The sequence below is a fragment of the Carassius carassius genome, chromosome 26 (assembly GCF_963082965.1).
Source record: "Carassius carassius chromosome 26, fCarCar2.1, whole genome shotgun sequence".
In the NCBI taxonomy this organism is placed as follows: domain Eukaryota; kingdom Metazoa; phylum Chordata; class Actinopteri; order Cypriniformes; family Cyprinidae; genus Carassius; species Carassius carassius.
In genome coordinates, this window is record NC_081780.1 from 18700816 (window position 1) to 18725617 (window position 24802).

Below are 24802 nucleotides of genomic sequence, written 5' to 3' on the forward strand. Positions count from 1 at the left end.
TTTTTATTTATTTTATTTTTTTCTCGATTCCATTCGATGCAGCTATTGGCACAAAATTACCTTTATGGAATAATGTCTCCAAATCCTAAAGCAGTGTAACTTATACAGTTTCTTCACACTATGTTTTAAATATTCAGTCAAATCATATTTTATTGAACACTTTGCTGGTCTTTTTTTGCTCAAGTGAAGTTTCAGCGATTGGAAATTTAAAGTTATTCTTATTCTCTGTTTTGCCAAGTGCTCGATTTTGGACCCTAGTGTGAATTCCTCAACAGAGGCCAGGAATAGAATGTAATTCATCCCATGCATTTTTAATGCATAACCAAATAGTCTGAAAATGACTGCTCGCACTCACTCCCTCCCTCGCCGACTCTGACAATCTGTGTCATACTAACTCACCTTAAAGATCTTGATGGCCCGAATTAGCCAAGTCTGAACGATTAATATTTCATGGGCTTTCGAAAACAGAAAGAGTAGATTCCCTTGTATCTCTCAGGGAAATAGTTTCTGTGCCATTCACTGTGCATTGTGAGTTTTTTCTTGATCTGTGCTGCTTGTTGTTGTCAGACTTCTGCTTTACACGCTGACTCATGTTCTTCAGAGTACTTTTTTCTTTTCTTATCTTTTTTCTTTTTTCTTTTTTTTACCCTCCTCACAAAAACCTCTACACAGTAAACAAAAATCCTCTGTACTGCAGTGAACCGTACATCAAAACTTGAGGTGTCTGAATCTTCCCGGCTTCAGTGTAAATTTTAATTCCCTTGCTTGATCATTTTATTCTATTAAAGGAGTTTCCATGCCCCCTAACTGCATATGTATGGATAAATCTTTGGACAATGCCCCGGGTTGTTTCCCCATTCTTTATGGTACATTATAAACTTTGTGTGTGCGTTATCTAATTTGATGAGGACATTTTTCAGTAATTTTATTTGAATGGCTATAGTCCATGAGCATTTGACCACACCAAAAAAATGGTGTATGATTTTCTTAAAAAAAGGAAAGTTTTCACAAATTGCTTTTAAATTGCACTGAAACTTTACAATTAATTATGAAGAAATGGAAAGTAACACATTGAATTACAAATGAAACTTTGAAGTAGAAAGACTAAAATAGTAAAACATACTTCAGTAGTCTTTGTTTAATTTACAACTTTGGATTGGTTGAAAAAAAAAAGAAAAAGGCTAGGAAACAGTTTCACAAATTGCTTTTAAATTACACTGAAACCTCACAAGTAATTACAAAGAAACAGCAAGTAACAGATTGAATTACAAATGAAACTCTACTGAAATAGTAAAACATGCTCCAATTATCTTTGTTGTAGTTACAACTTTGAAAAATCTTTTTACAGTGTAAGCCACATTGTGCATCTAAAATCTCCAAAATGGAGGTTTCCCAATTAATTTTCCAAGACGTTTCCTCTGTCTGAGTATGTAATGAACAACTTAACAGTGCACATTAAGCTTTTTCTGAATACAAAACAGGATTCATAGGCAGAGAACGTTTCTGATTGACTAAAACAAATTAAAGTGTGGGCTGCTTTCCTGACTCTTCCTGCTGTTTGCAGAGCCTAGGGCTGTTACAGAGACAGATGTGATTTCTCAGGACACCTATTTTAGTGATATCTGTCAGGTTGTATGTGTGCTATTCCAAAACTGCTGACGGCATCTTTAATTTAACTAATTTAGAATGCTTATCTTTGTATAAAGTTCAGGGGAGGCTTCTGGTTTCTTGGCAGACTTCTCATTCTATGAGATTCCCTGGCTGTACCTCAAAAACTAGTGAGCAGCCTCATTAGACAGCAGTTTTGGGAATTGGAGGCATTCTGTCAAATTCCAGGCAACATTGCATACAACCTTTTATAGGATGTGCTGCTCCCAGAATGGGTTGTTACAAGTTCAGAAAATTGTTCATCCAAGATGGCAGACAGTGCCTAAGGGAAATGCCAGTGTTGAATATAAGATATAATATAATGTAATTTTTAGTATTTACAGATGACGTTTATTGCTAACTGAATGTAAATATTCTCAAACTAATCATTTTTTTAAGTCATATCGATTGATCCAGTTCCAAATGAAGTCAGTTTACTGAAGGTTATAGAAGATTATTCATTAATAGTAACATAAACTTTGATTCCTCGCACTAAACTGTGCATGGAAAAGTATAAAGCATGTGGTCAGATGATGTAGTTATTTAAAACTATAAGCAATCATGCAAGGGGTAGAGCATATCTAGATTTTTCTTAGTGGCGTGTTTCAATTCTGTGGAAATATGCAGTGTATATGGCAAAATGCAATGTTGGCCAGCTAAAAGCAATAAAATATTAAGACAGTAAGTAAAATTAGAGTACAAATGCATGCAGTACATATAAAATATGCACCCTGTTACCTTACACCTGTGATAACCTCAACAATGAAAATGTGCAAACTTTAAGAACTTTTAATCACCTCTTACATGTCTGGCCATTTGGTTTCCATATGTTTGCATATTTATTGTTTACGCACAGAGCCAGCCATGTCGAAATTGGACTGTTTGTTATCTTACTTGGTTTTGAAATAGCAAGTCTCTGTAGACTTGGCCAAACAGATCACACCAAAGTAGGTATTAGTTATGTACTGACACGGTCTCATCACTGAAGCAGAGTTACATTATTTGCAATGGAAGTATCATGCGCAGTGCCTGAGGTGTCCTCCTATCACTCCAATTACACTTTCTGTATGTCTTGTTCTACTTGAACCTAAAAACATAATAGTCCCTCTGTGGTCCTTCGACGCACTGGATGTGAATCACAGCCATCTGCCGTGTATAGCAGAGGCTTACAAAAGCTATTGTACTTTGTGCTGTCCTTGCTACAGTTACCCTTGTCTTTGGCTGTAGTATTCCTTTGTGTGGGTCTTAACACTAACACATAACCATATGAGCGTTTTGAATGTTCATTTCTCCATTAACCTCCACCAAGTGAGCATCCTCACATTCCCAGCAGTACATATAAAGTATGAGCTGATTTAATGTATGAAACCTTGCTCTGTCATGATGCAGCTTGTAACCCAGCAGGTGGTTTTTTAGTTTCCTTCCCACCAAACGCATCAATAGCGTGGCCTTCAATTATTGAGCTACCGTGCACAGCAGAAAGTGAACAGGGATGTTTCGTGACCCATCACAGTCAATAGAAGTCAGTGGACTAAAGAATAAATGTGTGTGTATGTGTGTGTGTCTACATTGCCCACAGCAAGGTCTTATGCTCTTTACTGTACAACCACATCACATACTCCGTTCTCCGGTGCGTTTGTTAGGCTTCTCAGTGGGGAGACTTATTAGAAGCCCAAGGCAAGCAAGGAGTCTCTTTTAATGTTGTGTGCTCACACCTCTAACTGTGCGTCACACATCTGGACGCTGACTTTGGCGAGACGCCCCCCCCCCAGGATGAGTGTTTGATATTGCCGACAAACCTCATCATTTCATAACTTATGTGGTCTGCCTTTAGGGGGAGCTCTGGGTTTTTTTTTTTTTCTATCTTGTTGGTCCACATTCTCAGTTATGTTTAAGCCATGGCTGAAAGCGTTTCTGTCAGAGGACTGCTTGAAAAAAGTTATCATGTGCGGCTAAGTGTGAAGCGTGATAGCGTCTGCGCTAAAGAGAGCAGTGTCCCTGCCTCCCCTGGTTGGTGTTTGGGCCGAGAGACTGACGGTCTTGCACCAACTTCTCTGTGCTATAGAGCCAGGGGGACTTCACAACGGTTTGTTGGCATGCCGCGAATTAGCAGATTCAGCTCGAATGCTCGCAATGGTCAATGCATTCCTGCTGTTCACAGGCGCTTGTTAGCCCTGTACAGTTTAGCAAAACTCCCCCAGCTCAAGACTTTTGCCTCGGTAATGAGCTAGAAGATTGCTTCTGCTAGGACAGGCTTATCTGCAGTATCTCCCCAAGGAAAGAAGCACTAGCTTTAGCCAATTCCAACTACACTCTTCTGTATATTCCTAAATGCTTGAATACCAATGAAATCTTCCCAGATCTGAAATTCACATCCAAGGTTTTCACAGATTTAGCTTTACATGTATGTTTTATATACACCTGTGCACCAAACTGTAGTTCCATTCTTCTTACTCCTCATCCGCATCGACTTCTGATCTAAAACCTCACCGTAAGGCACATTGGACGGAATCTTCCCAACAGGGATTTAGACCTGCGACCTGAATCCCTTTACCTGTCCCGTGGGGTTCCCCTAATGATTGCCCTATGTTTTCTGACACAGAAAAGGCAGTACCCAGAAGGCAAGGTCCAGGTCACCGGCACAGCCCCTTGCACATCAATATTTCATCACTTCTTACTTTAAATCCCCTCTGCTAGCTCCTTCGTAGTTCCTGCTCAATCACTTACAGAGCAACAGCTCACCGGGTGCCCTGCACTCAATCATTTACGATAAAAATGTTAGCAAAAGTCAACCCTGCTGCGCCCCACTTGAGCTAAAGCTGACTTCAGTGAATGGCTTTGGACAAATTCACTCCATAATCGAACAAGACTTAGTAGCTCTCAGACAAAACGTTGCTTACAGAGAACTTGCTATGCCTATATTCCTTATTCCTTTAGGATTCGTATGCACAAAAATGAAACATTTGGCATCATTTACTAACCCTTATGTTGTCCCAAACCTCTGTTTTAATTTAGAAGTTGGAACACCAAATGAGAACTTTAAATAGTTGTACTGGTTGTTCTTTTCCATTACAGCAAAAAAGGACTGTGTGAAACATTAAAGTACCCTAAAAGTGGTACATATGACTTGTTCACCATATTCTTTGTAAGTTTTACTTAATATGTAAGTATTTAAAACCCATAGTTTAGTCATTATTCATTGAAAACCTTAACATCTATCCCAGTTCTCTTTAGCCCATTCATGTGAATTATTCTTTCAAGTCAGATTGGTTGATCCAGTTCTCAACGGAGTTAAACTCACTGGCTTGATCTGGTCTCAGCAGTTAACAGCTTGCTAAATTGGGAAGGTTATTCATTAATAGCAACTTAGCACACAACATATATGTTCTATGGAACACATATGGCTCCAGAAGTCATATGACACTTTGATGTTACATTTATAGTACTTTAGCATCCTTTTTGAAGCGTGAAAGCTTCAGTTCCTATGGGAACGTGGTGCATGGAAAAGTGTAACACCTTTGGTCAGATGATGTAATTCTTTGTCTGTGTTCACTCTCTTTCTCTTGTCCTCTCTAAGTACATTGCCCGCCCTTACTGACTGTAGATAAACCTGTCATCTTAGGTTTCGCATTTGTGTTGCCAAAAGTCAAGTTATAAATAGTCCAAACTTCTAAGGTCCTCGTGGACTGTGTATAAGTTTGCTCCACATCAAAGGCCAGAACTCTGTGTAACTTAAATTGGAAGGACACTTTTGGTTGATGAAGAGAAAAGAGGGCAGACCTGCACTGACCTGCTGGATCAACTTAATGACAGATCAGTCTCACAATCGTATTTTGAGTTGTATATAGAGTTCATCTGTTACATCAAATATCAGATATAAAATTAATTGGAGCAACTAATTAGCATTAGTAGTAGAAGTATTGTTTTTTTTTTTTGTATTAAATATATTATCGTACACAGTATTAACCCTCTAAAGAATGCAAAACAAGGTCACACTTTATTTTTAAACCTTGTTATGGGTAATGAATGGTTCATATTTTGCTTTTTCCCCAGTAAAAGGTTGACATGCATGCAAGGTCAAAAAACACTTTCATTGTCTTATAATATGAATTTAATTTTATTTTATGTGCTCAACGACTCCCAAACGATTAGCCCAGTGATTAATTTTTCCAAACCCCTCCTTTGCCTGATGTTAATCTGCCGTGATTGGTCTGATTGGTCTCATTTTCATTTCATCATGCCTGTAATGCCCGATAAAGCCGTGTTTGTGAGTGCAGTGCTGCTTTATATACAGCGTTACCAGTGAAACACTATTTTTACCACTCCAAAAGAGGCACCTAGTGGCAAAGAATGAATTTGCACTTTCATTCAGACCAACGCGAAAAGACCAACAACCGGGCGGACAATATGCTAATGTTTCCTGTTGACGGCAACCTGAAATGGCTTGGGATTCGTTTTAAAATTGACTTGTTTCAATGATTCAGAGTCAATGGTTTCTTTTGAGAGACAATAACTTTATACACTGTGCACTTTCAGATTTAAAACTTTGCAGGGTGTTTTCATTCACTTAGAGCTATGTTACTGCATGAAAGGTAATTTTCAAAAATTCGTGATGGGGCACTTTAAGGTTAAATTCTCGGTACTAACAAACCATTACGTCTTTTGTAAAAAAATAAATAAATAAATAAATGTATTTGCTTATTAATATAAAGTAAGATATGAGTTAGGTTTAGGCACTGGGTACATACATTATGTATGCAGAAAAAGCTCATGCAGAATATTTGCTTTATAAGTACTAATAAACAGCCAATATGTTAATAATAGGCATACTATTCCGCAACTAGTTAATAGTGAGAATTGGTCCCTATACTTAAGTGTTACACAAAACAAATGTTATATTATATACATTTAAATATTCGAACAGCTATCGATATTCAAATGTTTTGGGCGGGTTTAAATGTAAAACATAATAAATCCACCAAATCTGCATTTATTCAATTAAAAATAAAGCAAAACCGTTATATTGTGAAATCTCGCACTTTAAAATTTCTATTTTAATTCATTTTAAAATGTTATGTATTCTTGCTAATTTGCAGCAGGCATTTTTTTTCCAGTCTTCGGTGTCACATGAGCCTTCAGAAGTGATTCTAATATTCTAATCTGGTGCTCGAAACATTTCTTATGGTCTTTTTAGAAAACAGTTGTGCTTCTTAATATCTTATGGAAACTGATACTTACATTTTTATATATTTATTTATTTTCACATTCTTTGACTAGAAAGTTAAGAAGAACATTTATTTGAAATTTTATACCTAAAATGTACATGATCATTTACAATGAAATAACACAAAATTACAACCAGCTCCCCCGAGGAGCCAAGTGTGGTTATATTTTGACCCTGGCGTAGATATGACATGACACTGGCAAACAGGTGAACATTTACACAGTCGTTCACATTTAAACTGCAGTCACTATCTGAAATCCTTCACTCATCCATTCTTAACCACATGCACTCTTAGATCAACACCGGGTCATGACTCATCATAAGTGTCATGTTTGTTGCTTTTTGTTGTTCCGCTGAAAGATATACGCATCCTCCCAAGTTATAGAGGTCTCCCTTTGACATTTGACTGCACACATGCTCCCAGACAGTGGGCGATATTTTTTTCCCCCCACTGACAGCAGGAGTCTCACATCTCACAGGTAGAGAGAGGTTTAATAAAGTAATAAACCACAGTAGCATGGAGCGTGTCACAGCTTGATACCCTCAGACGGTCATCTTCCCTGCCGCTCTGATTAAGGCCGGTAGGTTACACCAATAGGCAATCATCACCCTGAACATAACTCAGAGCGACCCACTCCATTTCATCTGCGCGCTCTATCTCTCTTCTTGCTTGGGGCTGAAGGATGGGTAGATATGAATGTTGTGAGCTGTTCGATGTCAGATCTACTCCCTCTCAACAGACTTGTTGGTAAATCTAGAGTGTGTTTGCATGAACAAGGAGCACGCTTAATATCAGAACTGACTCTCTAAGGATCTTGGTGATGGAAGTATAAACTGACTGCAGGCTTTTCGCTAACCAATGATCTCCAGTGCTTGTCATCAAAATTCTGCCAAAGCGCTCTGACTGCTACATTGCTGTTTATCATGATGATACCTCAGATCCGTGCCCCAGAAGATTTTATGTTATGGCTGTAAGCTTACACTTGTATTTACATGAAAATCCATCAAGATGTTACGAGATTCTGCTTTGGACGACTATGGCTTTGAGCTTGTTTGTCAAGAGTGGTTTGTAAAGATTTTCGTTTGCTCCCATAATAAAATTAGTAGTGCTGACTAAGGATTTGAACAAACCCTAATAACTCATCCCTCATGTGCCACAAACATTAATGATACTTCAAGTTATGGAACTTGTTGAAGAAACGTGTTCTCTAAATTTTATATGTGGATTGAACTTCTCTAGACATGGTAAACAGACAATTGTGGCAGCACATTTTACTAGTTCTCTGCAATTTAGTTACTGAGGAAAACACAATGTATAATTAATATATTAAATAATAATAAGTATTATTTTGTATTATTTATCAATATACAGTGTCTTTTTGGTCACACTTTATTTTATGGTCCAATAATCGCTATTAACAGACATATAAAAAAAAATTGGTTTGCCTCAAACTCCTAATTTGCTGCTTATTAATAGTTAGTAATAGGGCTGGACAATTATGGCCTAAAATCAAAACCTTGATTAATTGAACGTTTTACCTCGATTACGATTAATGAACGATTATTTTGTTTCGGTTTTTTTTTTTTTTTGCCCTCATAGTTCACTGACAAGGTACTGTAAATATGATTGACTATCAGCAGTTATTTTATCTATGTTCGTAACATTTCTTACTAGGGTTGGGTATCGTTTCAATTTTATCGATTCCGATTCTTATCGATTCCTAGTTTCGATTCCAATAAGATAAAAAATCCAATATAAAAAAATTAAGTCAAACATTTAGATGTCAAACATTTTTACAAAGCATTCTGTTGCAGCTGAAACATGAGCAAAAATAAGCAGCCTACAAAACACTGCAAGAGGAATTTTGCCTGTGATTAAAAAAAAATACCATAGCAAAAACTTAAAGACAAGTAATAAGATAGGTCAGTAATAAGAAAGGAACAAACAAATCAATAAGCAATATCATAAATAAATACAACTAAACTAAATTTCAGGTACAGAAACTGTAATTAAAAGTTTAAAAACACTGCATAGTTTTCTTTTTATAAATAAAATAAAGATTAATCAAGTAAAGTTATTAAATATATTCAGTCAAGATCAGTGAATGATTTTCTTTTGTTCTTTGATTAACACTAATGACAGGCAGCGCGTTTATTAGGCTGTTGTCTCTTTAAGCAAAAATACTGTAGGCCTACATGTGTGTTTTTTTTCTCATCTGTTTATGTTCAGATGAACGGACACAAACCTGGAACCCGCAGCGCGACCGCTGCTCTCTGTGCACGCGCTTGTGCTTCATGTGCGCTGCACACAAACATGCTATAATAAGTTTTGAGATTCTAAGCTACTTTAGTGATAAATCACAGGACAGCACTGACAACTAGTTTCTGCGTTCCTCTGTGCGCGCGATCTTCATAGCTACTGTTTAGATGAGTGTTCGTGCCACAATGGAGCTGCGCGAACATGGTAGCTCGATATAAGAATACACATCCGTTCATCTAATCGCTTGAATGTCCAAACCATAAAACTAATACAACTGACAAAGTTTAGTGAAGACGCAAGGCTCACCGCTCACACCGCTTTGCTTTTATGCCACTGACTGGAGAGCAGAGTCATGTGGCTACACACGTGCTTTTAAGGGGGAAGTGTTAACAGGATTAAAAAACCGAAATAACCGACATGGGAAAATTACGTCAGTTAGAGGTTATGAATTTCGGTTTTGATTATTTTTCGATTAATCGTCCAGGCCTAGTTAGTAAGGTAGTAATTATGTTTAGGTATTGGGTAGGATTAGGGATGTAGGATATGGTCCCTAAACTAAAGTGTTACCCTAAAGTGCCATTTTTTTTATATATTTTTTTTAACTATATTGAAAGCTGAATCAATATGCATGTGTGCATTCTGATTAATCAAACACTTTGTTTAAAAATTGCAAGGCAAAAATATCAAGAGATGTGAAAGCATATGTAAACTTGGTTATAAATCATATTAAAATATGTATTTTGAAGACACATGTTGGCCTATTATTAATACAATGTGGACAACAAACAATAAGAATTCACAACATTATATTACAGTATTGCAGTCATTTTAATGTTACTTCAGGTGGATTTTAGTTAGAGTAGAACTGACTATTCACAAACGTGGTTTAATTCTTATATGACTAAATTTATACTAGATTTCAATTATACCAAATTTGGGGATTATATTTAAATTTTTCATATTATTGGACTGACTTTTGCACAGCCAAACACCACTTACATTGCACGTTCTTTGTTTTGTGTTTGTGCATGTATTTATTTTATTATAACTTATTAAATTATAACTTTGCTGTAACCTAAAATATAGTATAGTGAACAAAAGTGTAATCATGGACTACATGGATTGAGTTTGTCCTCATTTCAAACTTATCCCACCTGAAGTGTGTCACCAGAACTTGCGTCAGAACGTTCCAGAATGGACCACTGTGTCTGTTCCCCCACTGGCCCCATTAATTAAGACCCATCATCAACTGTTCGCCCCCCGAGGGAAAGACAGACAAAATAATTAAAATGATCAATGAAGAAAAACTACAGCACTTCTAAAGGTGAACCCAGCCTTCTCTCTCACATAAAACTAGACCACAAGCTTCGAAAAAATACACTAATAACACATACGCCTTCTCGGAACCCGGAGCAGCTTTTGTTTATATGATGAGGAATATATTTAGACATAGTATTTTCTGCTTAAGCACAAATTGCATTTTGTATCATAGAGGTCAAATATTATATAATTGCTGTAATATACTTTCCTCTGTGGAACACAAAGGAGAAATGTATCCAAGCTGCTGTTTTCCATACAGTGAACATGGATGGTTACCAGGGACTGTCAAACTCGAAAAAGGACTGTAAAATAGCATTGCATGAGGAAAAGACAGAAAACTTGTTTATAATCTTCCACTCCACTGCAGCTTCCAAATTTCATTTGAACATGCGCATAATAATTCATATTTGGCACATCAAATCACACAGTTCCAGATGTGACACCAGTGACACTAAACGGTTGTGATGTTTTGTAACCGAATGCATGCAAATTCGAATTTAAAAAAGGGCTAATTATATTTGAGCGGTGTTGTTATTGTTAACTAAAACTAATTGATACTAACTGAAAATAAGCTGAAATCAAATATAAATGTAAGTTAAAAGCTTGAAAATTAGAAATGCTGATTTGGCTAAAGTACTTTTTTTATGACTAACTTATTGTAAAACAGAAACTGAAAATATAAAAATGTTCAAAATATGAATAAATCATATATTAGTATATAAATAATACAAAATACTACATTTGACATCTGTATCCACCTTATTCTAACAGTGGACATGGGCATTTGTAAATTTTATGGGTTTTGCTTCCAGCTATTGTTAGCTGTACAAAACCACTCATTTGCTGCTTAATATTGCAAATTGGTGTGTCTTACCATATTATTGTAGTGTATTATCTTAATTATGAACACACTGGTTTGTAATGTTTTACGGTTTACTGCATGTTGTTATTCTTCTCTTTATTTCCCTAAAGAAGCTAACGAACTGAAAGTCTCACCCATAGGCTGACTTTTGCGTTTAGGAATAAGGTGGAGAGGGGAGGAATTTACAGCTTAAATTTAATTCTGTTCCTGACAAAGACTTCAGCATCATATATGTGTGTGTGTGTGTGTGTGTGTGTGTGTGTGTGTGTGTGTGTGTGTGTGTGTGTATATATATATATATATATATATATTACTTTTGCTATCCCTGGTTACCTTATGTGTTCACTTGACAGAAGAGATCAGCTTATACAGTCGTGGCCAAAAGTTTTGAGAATTACATAAATATTGGAAATTGGAAAAGTTGCTGCTTAAGTTTTTAAAAAATAGCAATTTGCATATACTCCAGAATGAGTATGAGAATGTTGACAAGCACAAGGCTGGAGATCATTATGTCAGGCTGATTGGGTTAAAAAGGCAGACTTGACATGTTAAAAGGAGGGTGATGCTTGAAATCATTGTTCTTCTATTGTTAACCATGGTGACCTGCAAAGAAACGCGTGCAGCCATCATTGCGTGGCATAAAAATGGCTTCACAGGCAAGGATATTGTGGCTACTAAGATTACACCTAAATCAACAATTTATAGGATCATCAAGAACTTCAAGGAAAGAGGTTCAATTCTTGTAAAGAAGGCTTCAGGGCGTCCAAGAAAGTCCAGCAAGCGCCAGGATCGTCTCCTAAAGAGGATTCAGCAGGATTTGGCCCAGAAGTTGATTGAGAGCATGCCCAGTCGAATTGCAGAGGTCCTGAAAAAGAAGGGCCAACACTGCAAATACTGACTCTTTGCATAAATGTCATGTAATTGTCGATAAAAGCCTTTGAAACGTATGAAGTGCTTGTAATTATATTTCAGTACATCACAGAAACAACTGAAACAAAGATCTAAAAGCAGTTTAGCAGCAAACTTTTTGAAAACTAATATTTATTTCTCAAAACTTTTGGCCACGACTGTACATTGTCAAACATACATTTTTGCAAAAGAATGAAAGACATTTAAGTTCTAACGAACATGAGAGTTAGCAAATAATGGCAGAATTTTAATTTTGGGTGAATTAAAAATGCATTAAAAAATGGCGTCTTATCACTAGTCCACCTGTCTCCTTTATTTATGTAAACAACAGTTTCCAGGGATTAAGTCTTTTAACAAAATAAAATTAGTGGTGCATGTCATTAACAGCGATTCCCGACAACAATTCCTGTTATAAATATGTGGAAGAAAGCCAGAGCTCTGCATTATAGTGTTCATTCCCACACAACTGAACATATGCAGATGCCCTTGCAGCCCGGCCTTGTCTATTGAGTGTCTAATTAAGTGCATTTCACGCTTGTGTGGTCACTTTGACGAGGAGGTGACTGAGAATGACTGCGGGGTAATTGGACTGGATGTAACGTGCGCAGTCACGAAACCACTTCCTGCCACCTTTGCCGTATACCGTGCTGTTTGTGTGTGAGCGCTCTTACATGCAGTACAGTTGGGAAGATTTCCATTGCCCACATTTACCCTTGAAGAGGAGACCTGTCCTTCCTGTTTATTGCTGGAAGAAACACGTTCATTGATTTTCATTAGGACCCTCCTGTCCGTGTCTGGCATTGCAGATAATCTTCCCCCCTCTGCGTGTGGAGCTCATTGCACTTCTAGCTGAAGTGGTTATGCCACGTGGGCTCCACAGGTGGCATCTCACGTAGCCAGACTTTTCGGAATGAACCTCCTAGAGCTGCACGATTAATCGTAAAAAAAAAAGATTGCGATCTCGATTCAGACAACCACACAATCTCATTTCTAAATGACAACAATTCTCCAGTGTCTATTAAACCTATGTCTTACCGGATCATTCAAATCTGTGTTCGCACTGCCGCTGACAACACAGAGAGCTTCACAAACAGTCTTTTCATCTACAGAGTATTATTTCTGTCGGACAGGCATTCATATTATCATAGAAATACTGGGATGGAAGTTTATAACTCAGATATAAACATTAATGTCTATGCTAGCGCGCCCAAAATGGAGCAAATCCGCATTTGAAAGTAGCTGCCACATAACATTTGTGTTGACTGCATTGTTTCTGTGACTTAAAAATATATAATCATTTATTCAAGAGCAATATGAACATGCATATGTTCATATTGGCTGTGATTGTGTTGCATCACTTTTGCCGACTTACTTAATGCTCCTGCCTGACTGTAGCTCTTTTCTGACAATGGTCTTATTCAGATGAAGAATAGATTGGTTCAAGAGTGTTATCACATTACAAGGTTTTTGAGAAGGATTACATACTCCACTTTGTGTCCCATTCTGCGGACACAAGACCTTGTTAAATAGTTACTATTATTATACCCACTAGGCCTTCACGTAAAGGCTCATCTTGTTTCAGCCTGCCCTTTAATTTCATTGTTTTGTTTTCGACACCATCAGAAAATGTGCCAAGACGTCTAAATGAGGAAATGGAATAAGTGGTGAGAAAAATTTAAATGAGAAACGTGAAAGGTCAAACTAAATAGAGGAATTTTTCTCGATCTCTTAATAATAAAAATTCTCATTTAAACGCAGATACACTGGTTTCCTTCTGTTTTCCTAAAGAGATCTTATTGCACTGTTATGTAGCACTTGATCTGTTTCGTCTGATGTCTGCTTTTAATATTAGTCAAGGTTTCTTGCATCAAAAAAAATTAAGAGCATTTTCTGTTTTTGCTACTGTGGCTTTAAGACTTATATTTGTAAATGGCCTCTGTCCTACAAAAGCTAACACAGTTAATCAAACGCTAAAATATAACAAATGTTAGATTTGCTAGATAATGCTAGTAATATGCATGCTAATAAGCAACTGGTTAATAGTGTGAGATTTCCCCTATAAATGTCCCTATAATAAAGTGTTACCTATTTATGTAAATATATACAATTTATATGTGTATAAATTGTGAATTGGCCTTTTTTTTCAATTGCTGCACAGTTCAACAAAAAACAAAAAGACACTGTAAAAGCATGTAACAATTAATTAAACAGCAAGTATATTTGAAGTAACTTAACTTGACACACCAAAATTACAAAGTAAAGCACAAAAACTAGAAATACAAAATAAAACTTGTGTTATTGATTTATTTACATTTTTAAATTATTTATTTATATTGAACCATGCTGGTAGGCAAATGAGGGTGGTCATATGTTAATGAGCTCATAATTGGGAGGTCATAATGCTAATCGATATGACTCGTTTAATCGTGACTTCAGTGTTACTCTCATCTTTATGTTCACAGGCAGAGCCTGAAGGATTCTCTCATTTCCATTTGTACGTGTGCGCTGCCTTCCTGGTGCGATGGAGGAAAGAGATACTAGAGGAAAAGGATTTCCAGGTAAGATGTTTTTTTGTATCGTGTTGTGCGGTCCCTGAGCCGCAGTGTGTGTCGTCCTTGCATGAGACCCCTCCTCCCTCATTAACTTGCAGGGTTGAGGGGTCAGCGCGCCTGCATTAGTGTGATGACAACAGCAGCTGCTGTAAGGTGACATTGCACCGTCCCTTTGAGACTCTTCTATTTCCTGTCCCCTCTCACACTCACTTGTTCCATGCCATTGAGAGGTAAAGGGTTTAGGCATGGAGGCTAGGAGAGGGTGGATGGGTCACCAGAAGTACAATATGAGTTTGCTTATATAACCAAAAGTCCCATATCTATTACTTGATTCTTGTGTCTTAATTTTCCTGATCCTGTCAATCACTCAAACATCCCAGCTCAATGCCTGCATTTTTGCAGTGATACAAGCAATCAAGTAGTTGAGATTTGCTATGTAGTGTCTATATCGCCCTACATATGTATGATGATCAAGTTAGATATAATATATATTAAACTTTATATAGAGAGCTGTACGATAATATAGTTTGCATTTTTTGCAACAATATACTGTAAACAATCATGCAGCCGAGATTTTTATTTTTTTTAACCAATTAGATAGTTTACACTTTCCGATTATATAACAATCAAGGAGTTTTGCTATATAGTATTAGTACTATTACAATTAGTACTATAACAATTAGTACTAATTGTTCAAATGCATTAAAGGGATAGTTCACCCAAAAATGAAAATTATCTCATTAATTACTAATTACCATCACGTTGTTCCAAACCTGGAAGACCTTCATTCATCTTCGGAACACAAATTAAGATGTTTTTGATGCATTCCGTGAGCTTTCTGACCCTCCCATAGAAACAAGGATCCTAAAATGATCAAGGCTCATAATCATAACAGTGAGATGTGACATCAGTGGTTCAACCATAATTTTACAAAGCTAAAAGAATACTTTTTTTATACACAAAGAAAACAAACATAATGACTTTATTCAACAATTCGTCTCCTACTATAGCGCCGTTTTGGAGAATATCAGATACGAAAACAACGTACACTGTTCTGTGTCATCAGCACCGTATGTGGATACACTGTTTACGTTGTTTATGCTTTGATGTGAATGTAAACAACCTATTCCCATGCATCCAAAATGGCGCTATATGGTGACGTAGAGAAGAAGAATTTTAGGAATAAAGTCATTACTTTTGTTTTCTTTGAACACAATAAGCATTCTCGTAGCTTTGTAAAATTACGGTTGAACCACTGATGTCACATGGATTCTTTTAACGATCTCCTTGTTATGATTCCCGAGCATCAATCATGTAAGGATCCTTGCTGTCTTTGGGAGGGTCAGAGAACTTGTAGAGCTTTTACGTGAGGGTGAGCAATTAATGACAGAATTATGATTTTTGGGTGAACTATCCCTTTAATGTATTTGTCTTATTTTAGAGTTTAACCAGGAATATCATAAAAAAGTGTCTTTGTAGTAAATGTAATAACTGCCTCTGAAAGTCTCTTTCAGGTTAGCATTACTCATCCAAAAATTTCAGTTCGGTCATTGTTTACTCATACTTTTGTCATTATAAATGCATATATTATTTGATTTCTTTTTTTCTTTTTCTTCTTCTGTGGGACACAAATGGGGCATTTTTGAAGAATTAAAAACACTATGATTGAATCATCGAGTCACTGACCACTCACGGATCAGTGAATTAATCATTCTTTTGAGACATTTCTTTTAAATGTACTGGTTGATTTAAATATGCAAACTTTCATTCAGGAATGGAACTCCCACTTTCCACCATTCATTGGGTTTTCTTATCACTTCCTTAATAATCAAGTCTCGTCCTACTTTTGAATTGTCCTCTCAAATATTCAGTTTGAGTCATAATTACGTAATTTTACAGGTTTAAAAAGCATTCAAAATGCAGAAATCGGAGTGAATCTTTTTTCTTTCTAAATCTTTGCCTTCTCTTTAAACTTGCATCTCTGTGGAGTGAATAGACTGCTCAGTGTGTGTGTGTGTTGTTGAATATGCAGCGAGTCAGTGGTGTGTATCAGCAGTGTGTTGTTGTGGGGCGGTTGATTTATTGTGTTTACAGTGCCCAGTGATTCAGAATTATCCCCTGCACCAGCTCTGCAGCACACGGCTGCTGTTTGGCATTCAGACAACAGCCCCGGGCCTCCGACTTTACCCGCCTGTGCCATGTGTCAGCAGAGAGATTATTTCTCCTATTCTGTCTCCTTATCCTTTTGTTTCACTGTATATTCCTTCCCTTTTTTGTTGGTTTGTTTTCACACACGATGGTAGATAAGTGATACCCTATTGTGCCCTCCAAGACTGTCCTGACATAGACTAGTTAGAGGTATAGTGGTGTTATGGTAGATCTGTTGGCGAAGAAGTTGAATTTGCTTCACCCAACCTATGATTTCACCTCCTCCAGTGCAATCTGTTCAGGTCAAGCCGTCCCTAGACAAACAGTTCCCATACAATTCCTTTCTGCTTCTTGCCTTTTTTGAAGGGAAGAAGCAGGGAAGTCCACTCTTAAAATAACTGACTAGCTGTTTTCTGGAACATAGTGAGTTGCCTTTCTGTCTACATAGGCAGATGCCTTCTAAGGAAATGAAGAATCTGATTTGGAAGATAGGAAGCAACTCCCAATGTGCTCTCTTCATGTTTGGCATACAAATGATTCACCTCATTTGTTTTCATGATGTTAGCATGTTGCTAAGCTATTAACACACCACAGAATACACAGTAACACTTTAGTATAGGGTCCAATTCACACTAATAAGTAGTTGCTTATTAGCATATCTATTATTAACATATTGGCTGTTTATTAGTGCTTATAAAGTACATATAATGCATGACATCCATAATCCTACCCAATACCCTAAACTTAACAACTACCTTATAAACTATTAATAAGCAGCAAATAAGGAGTTAATTGAGGTGAAAGTCATAGTTAATGGTTAGTTAATAGTGAGAATTGGACCATAAAATAAATTGTGACCGAATACACAAATAATTTTGTCAAAATGGCCATCTTGGGGAATATCCTACCTAAAACAGTTTACTCTGGTTATGTCTTATGCGAACAAGAACTTTTGGGAGAAAATCAGATGTTTGTTAGGATCCATGTATAATATACCTGCTGTTGTTGTGAAGGTTTATAAAATGACAAAAGTAAAAGGGTAGATTAATCAGAGAAAATTTGAATCAGTGACAATTTTGGCAGGGCATGTAAGAAATCTCAACCACTGGCAGAGTAAAAAACAATTCATAGAGTTAAGCCTTGTTGTTTCTGTGCATTCTGGGATTGCCTTCTCTGAAATGGATGTTGCAACGCAGTGCTGTTTAGGGACAAAAACTCTATAAGTTACTGATAGTCATGCAATACACAATTTTGAAGTTCACATAGTATAATGGATATTGTGCAAAGTGAAGGATTTTGTTTTAAAAGTGAAGACAAAATGTCACATCACTTTATTTAAAGTTATTTTACAATAGTGTAATCAAACAGTATAAGAAAAATAATAAGGGTTTACTGAACACTCTCCCTGTCTTCCATTAGTTGGATAAACAGATGTTGGTTAATGTTTATTAAGCCAGTGTTTCAGTTAGGCTTGTGCGGATGTTGAAATAAACACAAAAATATTTGAATAGTACCAGAGTTAATCCAAAATATCTTTAACACACCTAAAATAAGTGTTCACGTACATATCATTATAGAATCAAGACAATGGAAAACTCTCTAAAAGCAAAGTGCACTTCCATATAGGATTAAGTTTGAAAATGCCTATAAATTGGACTGTTCTTATGAAGATCATTTTGATTCAGTGGGAGAGATTGAGGGAAAGACCTGATGTGAAGTATTAAATAAGTCTCCATTATGGTTCTAGCCCAGCATATCAAACTGTGAAAATTATTCTTGTCTTTTGGGACACTGGTTTTTCATAGCAGTTGGATTTCAGGAGTTCGCAGTATGTGTCTTAAAGTTGGCCTCTGGCTTTTCCTCTGTCTTTCTCTCAATCCATTTAGCCCTTCATATGTCTTTCTGAATATAAAAAAAGGTATTTCTATTCTGGAATTTGTTCTCATTAGGGCAGGTTTCCAAGAAATACTTAAAGTCCCATATTTTCTCAGAAGCAGTACACATGCCGTTTTTCAGGGGAATGCAAACTGAAGAGAGATGGATTGATGGGCGGAATTTTTATTTTTTTTTGGTGATTTTTCAAGTATATCTTGCACACAGCAAGACTGTATGAAATGGATTTTAAGAGATTGAGTGTTGGTTGCTAACAAAGGCTTTCTTAATGAGCATGGCAGTTAATGGCTCTTGAAAATGAAATCAGAAATTGTATAAATCCTTAATTAAACACAAAACATAATAAATTGTTTATTTAAAGGTATTGTTCACCCGTAAATGAAAATTCAGTCACAAAAGGAGATGCTTACTGTGACTTATAGTCTGCCAAGGATGTCCGAGCTTCAAAACCCACAATAAATGCTAGTCCCATTGAATATTCAATGTCTCCTGAAGTCATACAAATGATTAGCATTATTTGCCAAAAATAAAAAAAAAATCTTCCTCTTCAGTTTAGTGAAATGTTATTTGCATTCTCATGCAGTCAAATATGAACACTTTGCATCAGGTTAAACGTCAATAAAATCAAACTTCACTGATTCTGTCTCAAGACCAATTGTTATTGACTTCAGACCTGGTGAGGCACATCTTGATGGGCCAGTATACTCAAATGCAAGTACGATCAGATCTTTTTAGGAGCTCACTTTCATTGTATGAAGAGGAATGGCCTGGATATTCTTCTTTTGTATTCCAGAGAAGTTAGTCAGTTAGTCTTACAAATTAGAAATTGGATGAGAGTGAGAAAATAATGACCAGCATTTGACATTTTTGCATGAACTGTCCTTTTTAAACATAACAATATAAATGATGTAGATATCCATGCGAGTTTATTAACGTGTCAGAGGAGTAGGTGTGTCTTGTGTTTCACTGTGACTTTTGTCTGACCCCCTGGTATTTCAGGGCATTCGTAATGGCTTCTATTCTTGGTAGGAGGGCAATTAATGAGTATTGAAGCAGGGGGAAATCTTTACTGGGACAGAATAAAGGTTAAAAGGACTATACCACAGCGCCCACATGGAAACCTGCTTTATGAACCAGTCTGACCCGCTTTTACCCTTCCTGCACTCTTCATAATGTGCATAATGATATATTGTCATCTTACCTGTAGGTAGGGTTGGGGAATGGAAACTGTTCTTAATGAGAAATGCTACCGTTTTTGAAAAGATATTGGAGCTGAATGATTTTTGTGGTATTTGGTTCACAAAACATAATTTTTTGGGGGGGGGGGGGGGGGCAAAGTGGGCATGAACGAAAATCTGAGCTGTTGTCATTTTAATTTCTCTAGGCTGTATTGCATGTTCAACTTTCTTGCAGTTAAAAAAAAAATGGTGCAAATGGCTTATTTTGTGGAATAGAATTTCCACTTGACAGAAATTCCACACATGAAATGCCTTACAGAACTGAATATAAAATATAACTTTATAAGCTGACTTAAAACTGAGAATGATGTCCTGACAATCAAATGTAATGCAGTGATGCATTTTAATTTGTTGTTTACAAAAATGCAATTAATCAAAATACACAATACACACAATGGAGAAAGCTAATTTTTGCCCCATGATGGTGTTGTTACAGCAGTTGCCAACATTCTCTAAACCAGATGTATTCAATTGAAGTTCCAAAAGGCTTGTTGCTTCTGAGAATCCTTCTAAAAAATATTAAAAAATAAATAAATAAACATAAAAATAAAAAATGTGAAAAGTGTCAGAAAGGATACTGTATGGGGGTTCAGAGTTTTCTTCTTGCTGTCTGGAGTACTTTTTAATCAAAATGCTGTCTTCATGAGCAGAAAACAAAGTTAACTACCAATTTCAATGTTTATGTTGTCTTTCCTTGCCATCTACTAATAATTTTCCATTTTCCATAATTTTCCAAAAAGTCATATTGATGTGTATATGTAATCGGTAAAAACAACAATATTTTGTTTTAGCTAAAGTGTCAACCTATTTTACAGCTCATTATGTTTCTGCTTCTGTTTTTAAAATAACTGCATCATCTGAAGCTCTTAATGGTACTTTAGCTTCTTTATAGAGAAGCAGTGCACACAGGAAGGGCTTGAATGGAAAAAAAATAATAATAATATTAAAGGATAACAGCGAAAGATCATTACAGTAAGCAGCCCTGAGTGCTTTTAGTGCGAACAACTCTTTTGTATTGAAGCACCGCTCACTTTATTTAGAAATGGTTAAATAGTGCTTCCATTGGTGATATGCATTGATCCAGTTGGAACCAAGCCGAGGTCCTCACCCGGACCACCATCTGCCATTTGGATATGCCGGCTCTAAACATCTTGGTTTATGCACAGTAGTTTGTGTACTTCAAAAGTATCAGTGTCTAATGCAGAAGTTCTACACTTGAGAATTATATACTGCAGTTATAAAACTGTGAGGTGTTTAAAAAAAAAAAACAATGAAAGAAAATAAATTGGACACTGGTGTGTTTTGATGAGAAGCTCTAATGCTTGGGTAAGTGAGCGTGGAGGCATAATAGCTGGTGCTATCTGTGCTCTAAGCTCTAAGATTTTTAGACTTAAAATGACATTGAGGCAGGTTAAGATCTGAATGAAAGAGGCACAAGGCCATGTGCAGTTGAACATTGGCTATGAGCTGACCGCGTCTTCCCTGCGGAGTAGCGCGGCAGGTTACAGACAGCCAAATGTCAACCCCTGATGCCATTTAGTGAGGGCAATATGCAGCAAATGAGCTCTCATTAGGGGTTTGTTTATCACGTAATGAGAAAGCCTTTGGTGCAGCTAACGGCCCGAGAACCTCTTCCCTCTTTTGTCTATGATTACCAATTTACTCTCTTTATCGATGGGATTTGGTTTTACTTTTTGGAGCCCCGTTGTCGCAAATGCTTGGTAGAATACAAAAACATATACTCGTTTTATTCATAAATAACCTAAGTAAGTATTTCAGCAGTCCCTTGTTAAAGGACAATGACTGTATCACAGGCACCTTTGTTTATCTCCTAACCCGATGTTCCAAAAGCATAATTATACTGCCCCCTAAAATCCAAATCCAAAACAAGAGATATGTGTGTATGTGTATATCTCAATACAACTTTTCCAAACCCTAGTGACATTTATTTTCTCAGCTTGGTTACAGGATGCATTCTTGGATTGTCGCTGCCTTCAGCAATATGTTTAGTTAAACCTTAGTTTTTAGCCGAAGATATCTTAGTAATGTTGCTGTCTGACATTTTGAACAGACTTTGTATTGAGGACGGTGCCTTAAAATGCTGTTTACAATGTTTTAAGCTCCCACAATGTAGCAAAACATAGCTTGACTCTTCTTCCGGTGGGAGCATCACTTTGTTTGTCGACTTTAGTTATCTTATCCTATTCTCCCATGCTACCTGATTCAGGACATAGACAGTCATAACCTTCATTGCCGTCATCTCTAAATAAACAAAGACATCTTGAACTCCCTCTGTCATTAAGTTTTGCAGTCTCCATGCCTGGATGGAAGGAGGAATCGGAGAAATCAATCTTCCACTTTGGAGTTTTAATGGGTTGATTTAAATGGAGTTTACTGCAGAACGGGAGCTAGTTGAATCACAAAGCAGCGCTTTAATATGTGTGTGCGCACGCCAGCTAGCTATCTTTGGAAGAGCGTTGACTGCACAAGTACCCGCTGAAGCCTTAGTGCTAGACCCCAGGGCAGGCCGCTGCTGTCTCTACAACACATGAAGCGGAAAACATGGAGTTATGTGCAATTATTATGTCCACCATATGCAAATGCGAGGCTTCATTAAAAGGGGGCTATATATTACGCTGTCCATGAAATAAGCTTGTACCTTCTATATGATGAACACTTTAATACTGGCTTCATTAGTTGTGCATATTAATAGGTTGTGATGCGCGCTAGCTGGACATGAACACAGACAATATTTATATGATCCTTTGGTTATTTCTGGCCTTTATTCACACTTAATTTAAAATTGCAACAAGCTCTTTGGTCAGTCTGTTCTATGTACTTGCCACCCTGTAGTTTTAGTTGTCTTTCCCCCTTCCACCCCAACTTGTATCTCCACAGAAAATAATGCTTTTAAACCTAATTTAAACCTAATTTTATTCCTGTGGTGGCAAAGCCAATTTTTTAGCAGTCATTACTAGTCATATAATCCTTCAGAAATCATTCTAATATGATATGATTTATGAGCAATGCTGGAAACAGTTGTGCTGCGTAATATTGTTGGGAACCTGTGATACTTTTTTTTAGGATTTTTTGATGAACACGTTTCAAATTTCTCGCCTTCAAGTGGTGCAAAATGCTGCTGCCATATTAGAGAATAGCTGTTAAAAAAAAAAAAAAACTTGCATTATTATTCCAATTCTGGGGACCCTTCATTATCTGCCTATTAAATTTAGAATTGTATATAAATCTTTACGTGATCAAGCCCCCATTAATTTATCGGAATTGCTGCACTCATATACTCCTTCCAGAAGCTTAAAGAGACCAGAATCTTGTTTTAGTCCCAGACTCAAACACAGAGGGGATTGAGGTTTTTCAGTGGTTGGGTTGAGTTTTACCGTTTTCGAATCCATTCAGCCGATCTCTGAGTCTGGCCGTAGCACTTTTAGATGCAAGTTAGCATAGATCATTGGCATCTCGCTCAAAAATGACTAAATATTTTCAATATTTGTCCTATTTAAAACTTGACACTTCTGTAGATATATAGTGTACTAAGACCGACGAAAAAAAAAAAGCGATATTCAAGACCAATAATGCTAGGAACTAAACTCTCATTCCAGCATAATAATCAAAGAACTTTGCTGCCGTACCATGGTGATCATTGCGCCTGCTTTACTCATGGTATGGCAGCAAAGTTCCTTTATTATTACGCCGTAATGAGAGTATAGTTCCCAGCCATATCGGCCTAGAAAATTGCAACTTTTAATTTCCCATTGGTCTTAGTACATGATGTAACTACAGAAGTGTCAAGTTTTAAATGTAAAAAATATAAAAACTCTTCTGTCATTTGAGCGTGCTAATGGTCTAATCTGATTCAATTATCTATGCTAAGCAGCAGCTAAAAGTGAGATCGGCTGAATGGATTTGAAAATGGTAAAACACAATTGTTTAACTCTAGGGGAGTTGAAAAATGAGGCTATTTTCAAAAATAGTGGCGTGTTCCTTTAACATATTTATTTAGTTATTTACATCATTGGGGCTAGACCCTGTCTTAATTGTGTTTAGTTGTGCTGATTTCTGTATCTTTATTTTACTCTTTGAACCTCTGTACAGCACTTTGGTCTGTCATGTGGCTGTTTTTATCCATCCTATATAAATAAATTGAACTTGAATAAAAAGAATTTGATTTAAAACAGAAGTATTTTGTAACTGTATGAGTCTTTACTATCACATTTATCAGTGTATCTCATCCTTGCTGAATGTAAAAGTATTAATTTCTTTCAAAAAATTAATAATGTGAACAGACCCCAAACTTTTGAAAGATATTGTGTATATTGTTACAAAAGATTTATATTATGAATAAATTCGGTTTCTTAACTACCACAACACCCTGGCGACCATTTCTAATATAGAAAAACTGCTTAATATGTTGTCGCAAGTATGGCTTGGACAAGCATCCGTTCCTCAGAAAATGAAAAAATCTTATTCTGTATGCAACACATCTTAAATTTTCATTTGCCCTGGATATATTCACTAACTCCACTACGAATAGAACAAATGCTAAGAATATTTCATCCCCGCTTTCGTCTTGTCTTTCGAAAATGACTGAATAAATAAAAGTAAAAGAAATGGCAACGAACTCAGAGGGGAAGCTGGGTGGTTCATGCTTGTTACGTTCATTATGCTGCTAAATTAAAAAGCAGCAACTATCAGCTCCTAATGTTTTGTCTCGTTCCACCTCAGGTGGTTCAA

At 36.6% G+C, this 24802-nt stretch overlaps 1 protein-coding gene across 4 annotated transcripts in view; it reads left to right on the plus strand.

Moving 5' to 3' along the window:
- Positions 1 to 24802, plus strand: part of tbc1d22a (TBC1 domain family, member 22a) — a 146602-nt gene that overhangs the window by 112218 nt on the left and 9582 nt on the right. For all 4 annotated transcript variants that reach the window (XM_059511502.1, XM_059511504.1, XM_059511503.1 and 1 more), the window contains one exon: positions 14685 to 14780. In XM_059511502.1, the coding sequence (XP_059367485.1) occupies positions 14685 to 14780 (96 nt within the window). The remainder of the gene's footprint in view (positions 1 to 14684; positions 14781 to 24802) is intronic.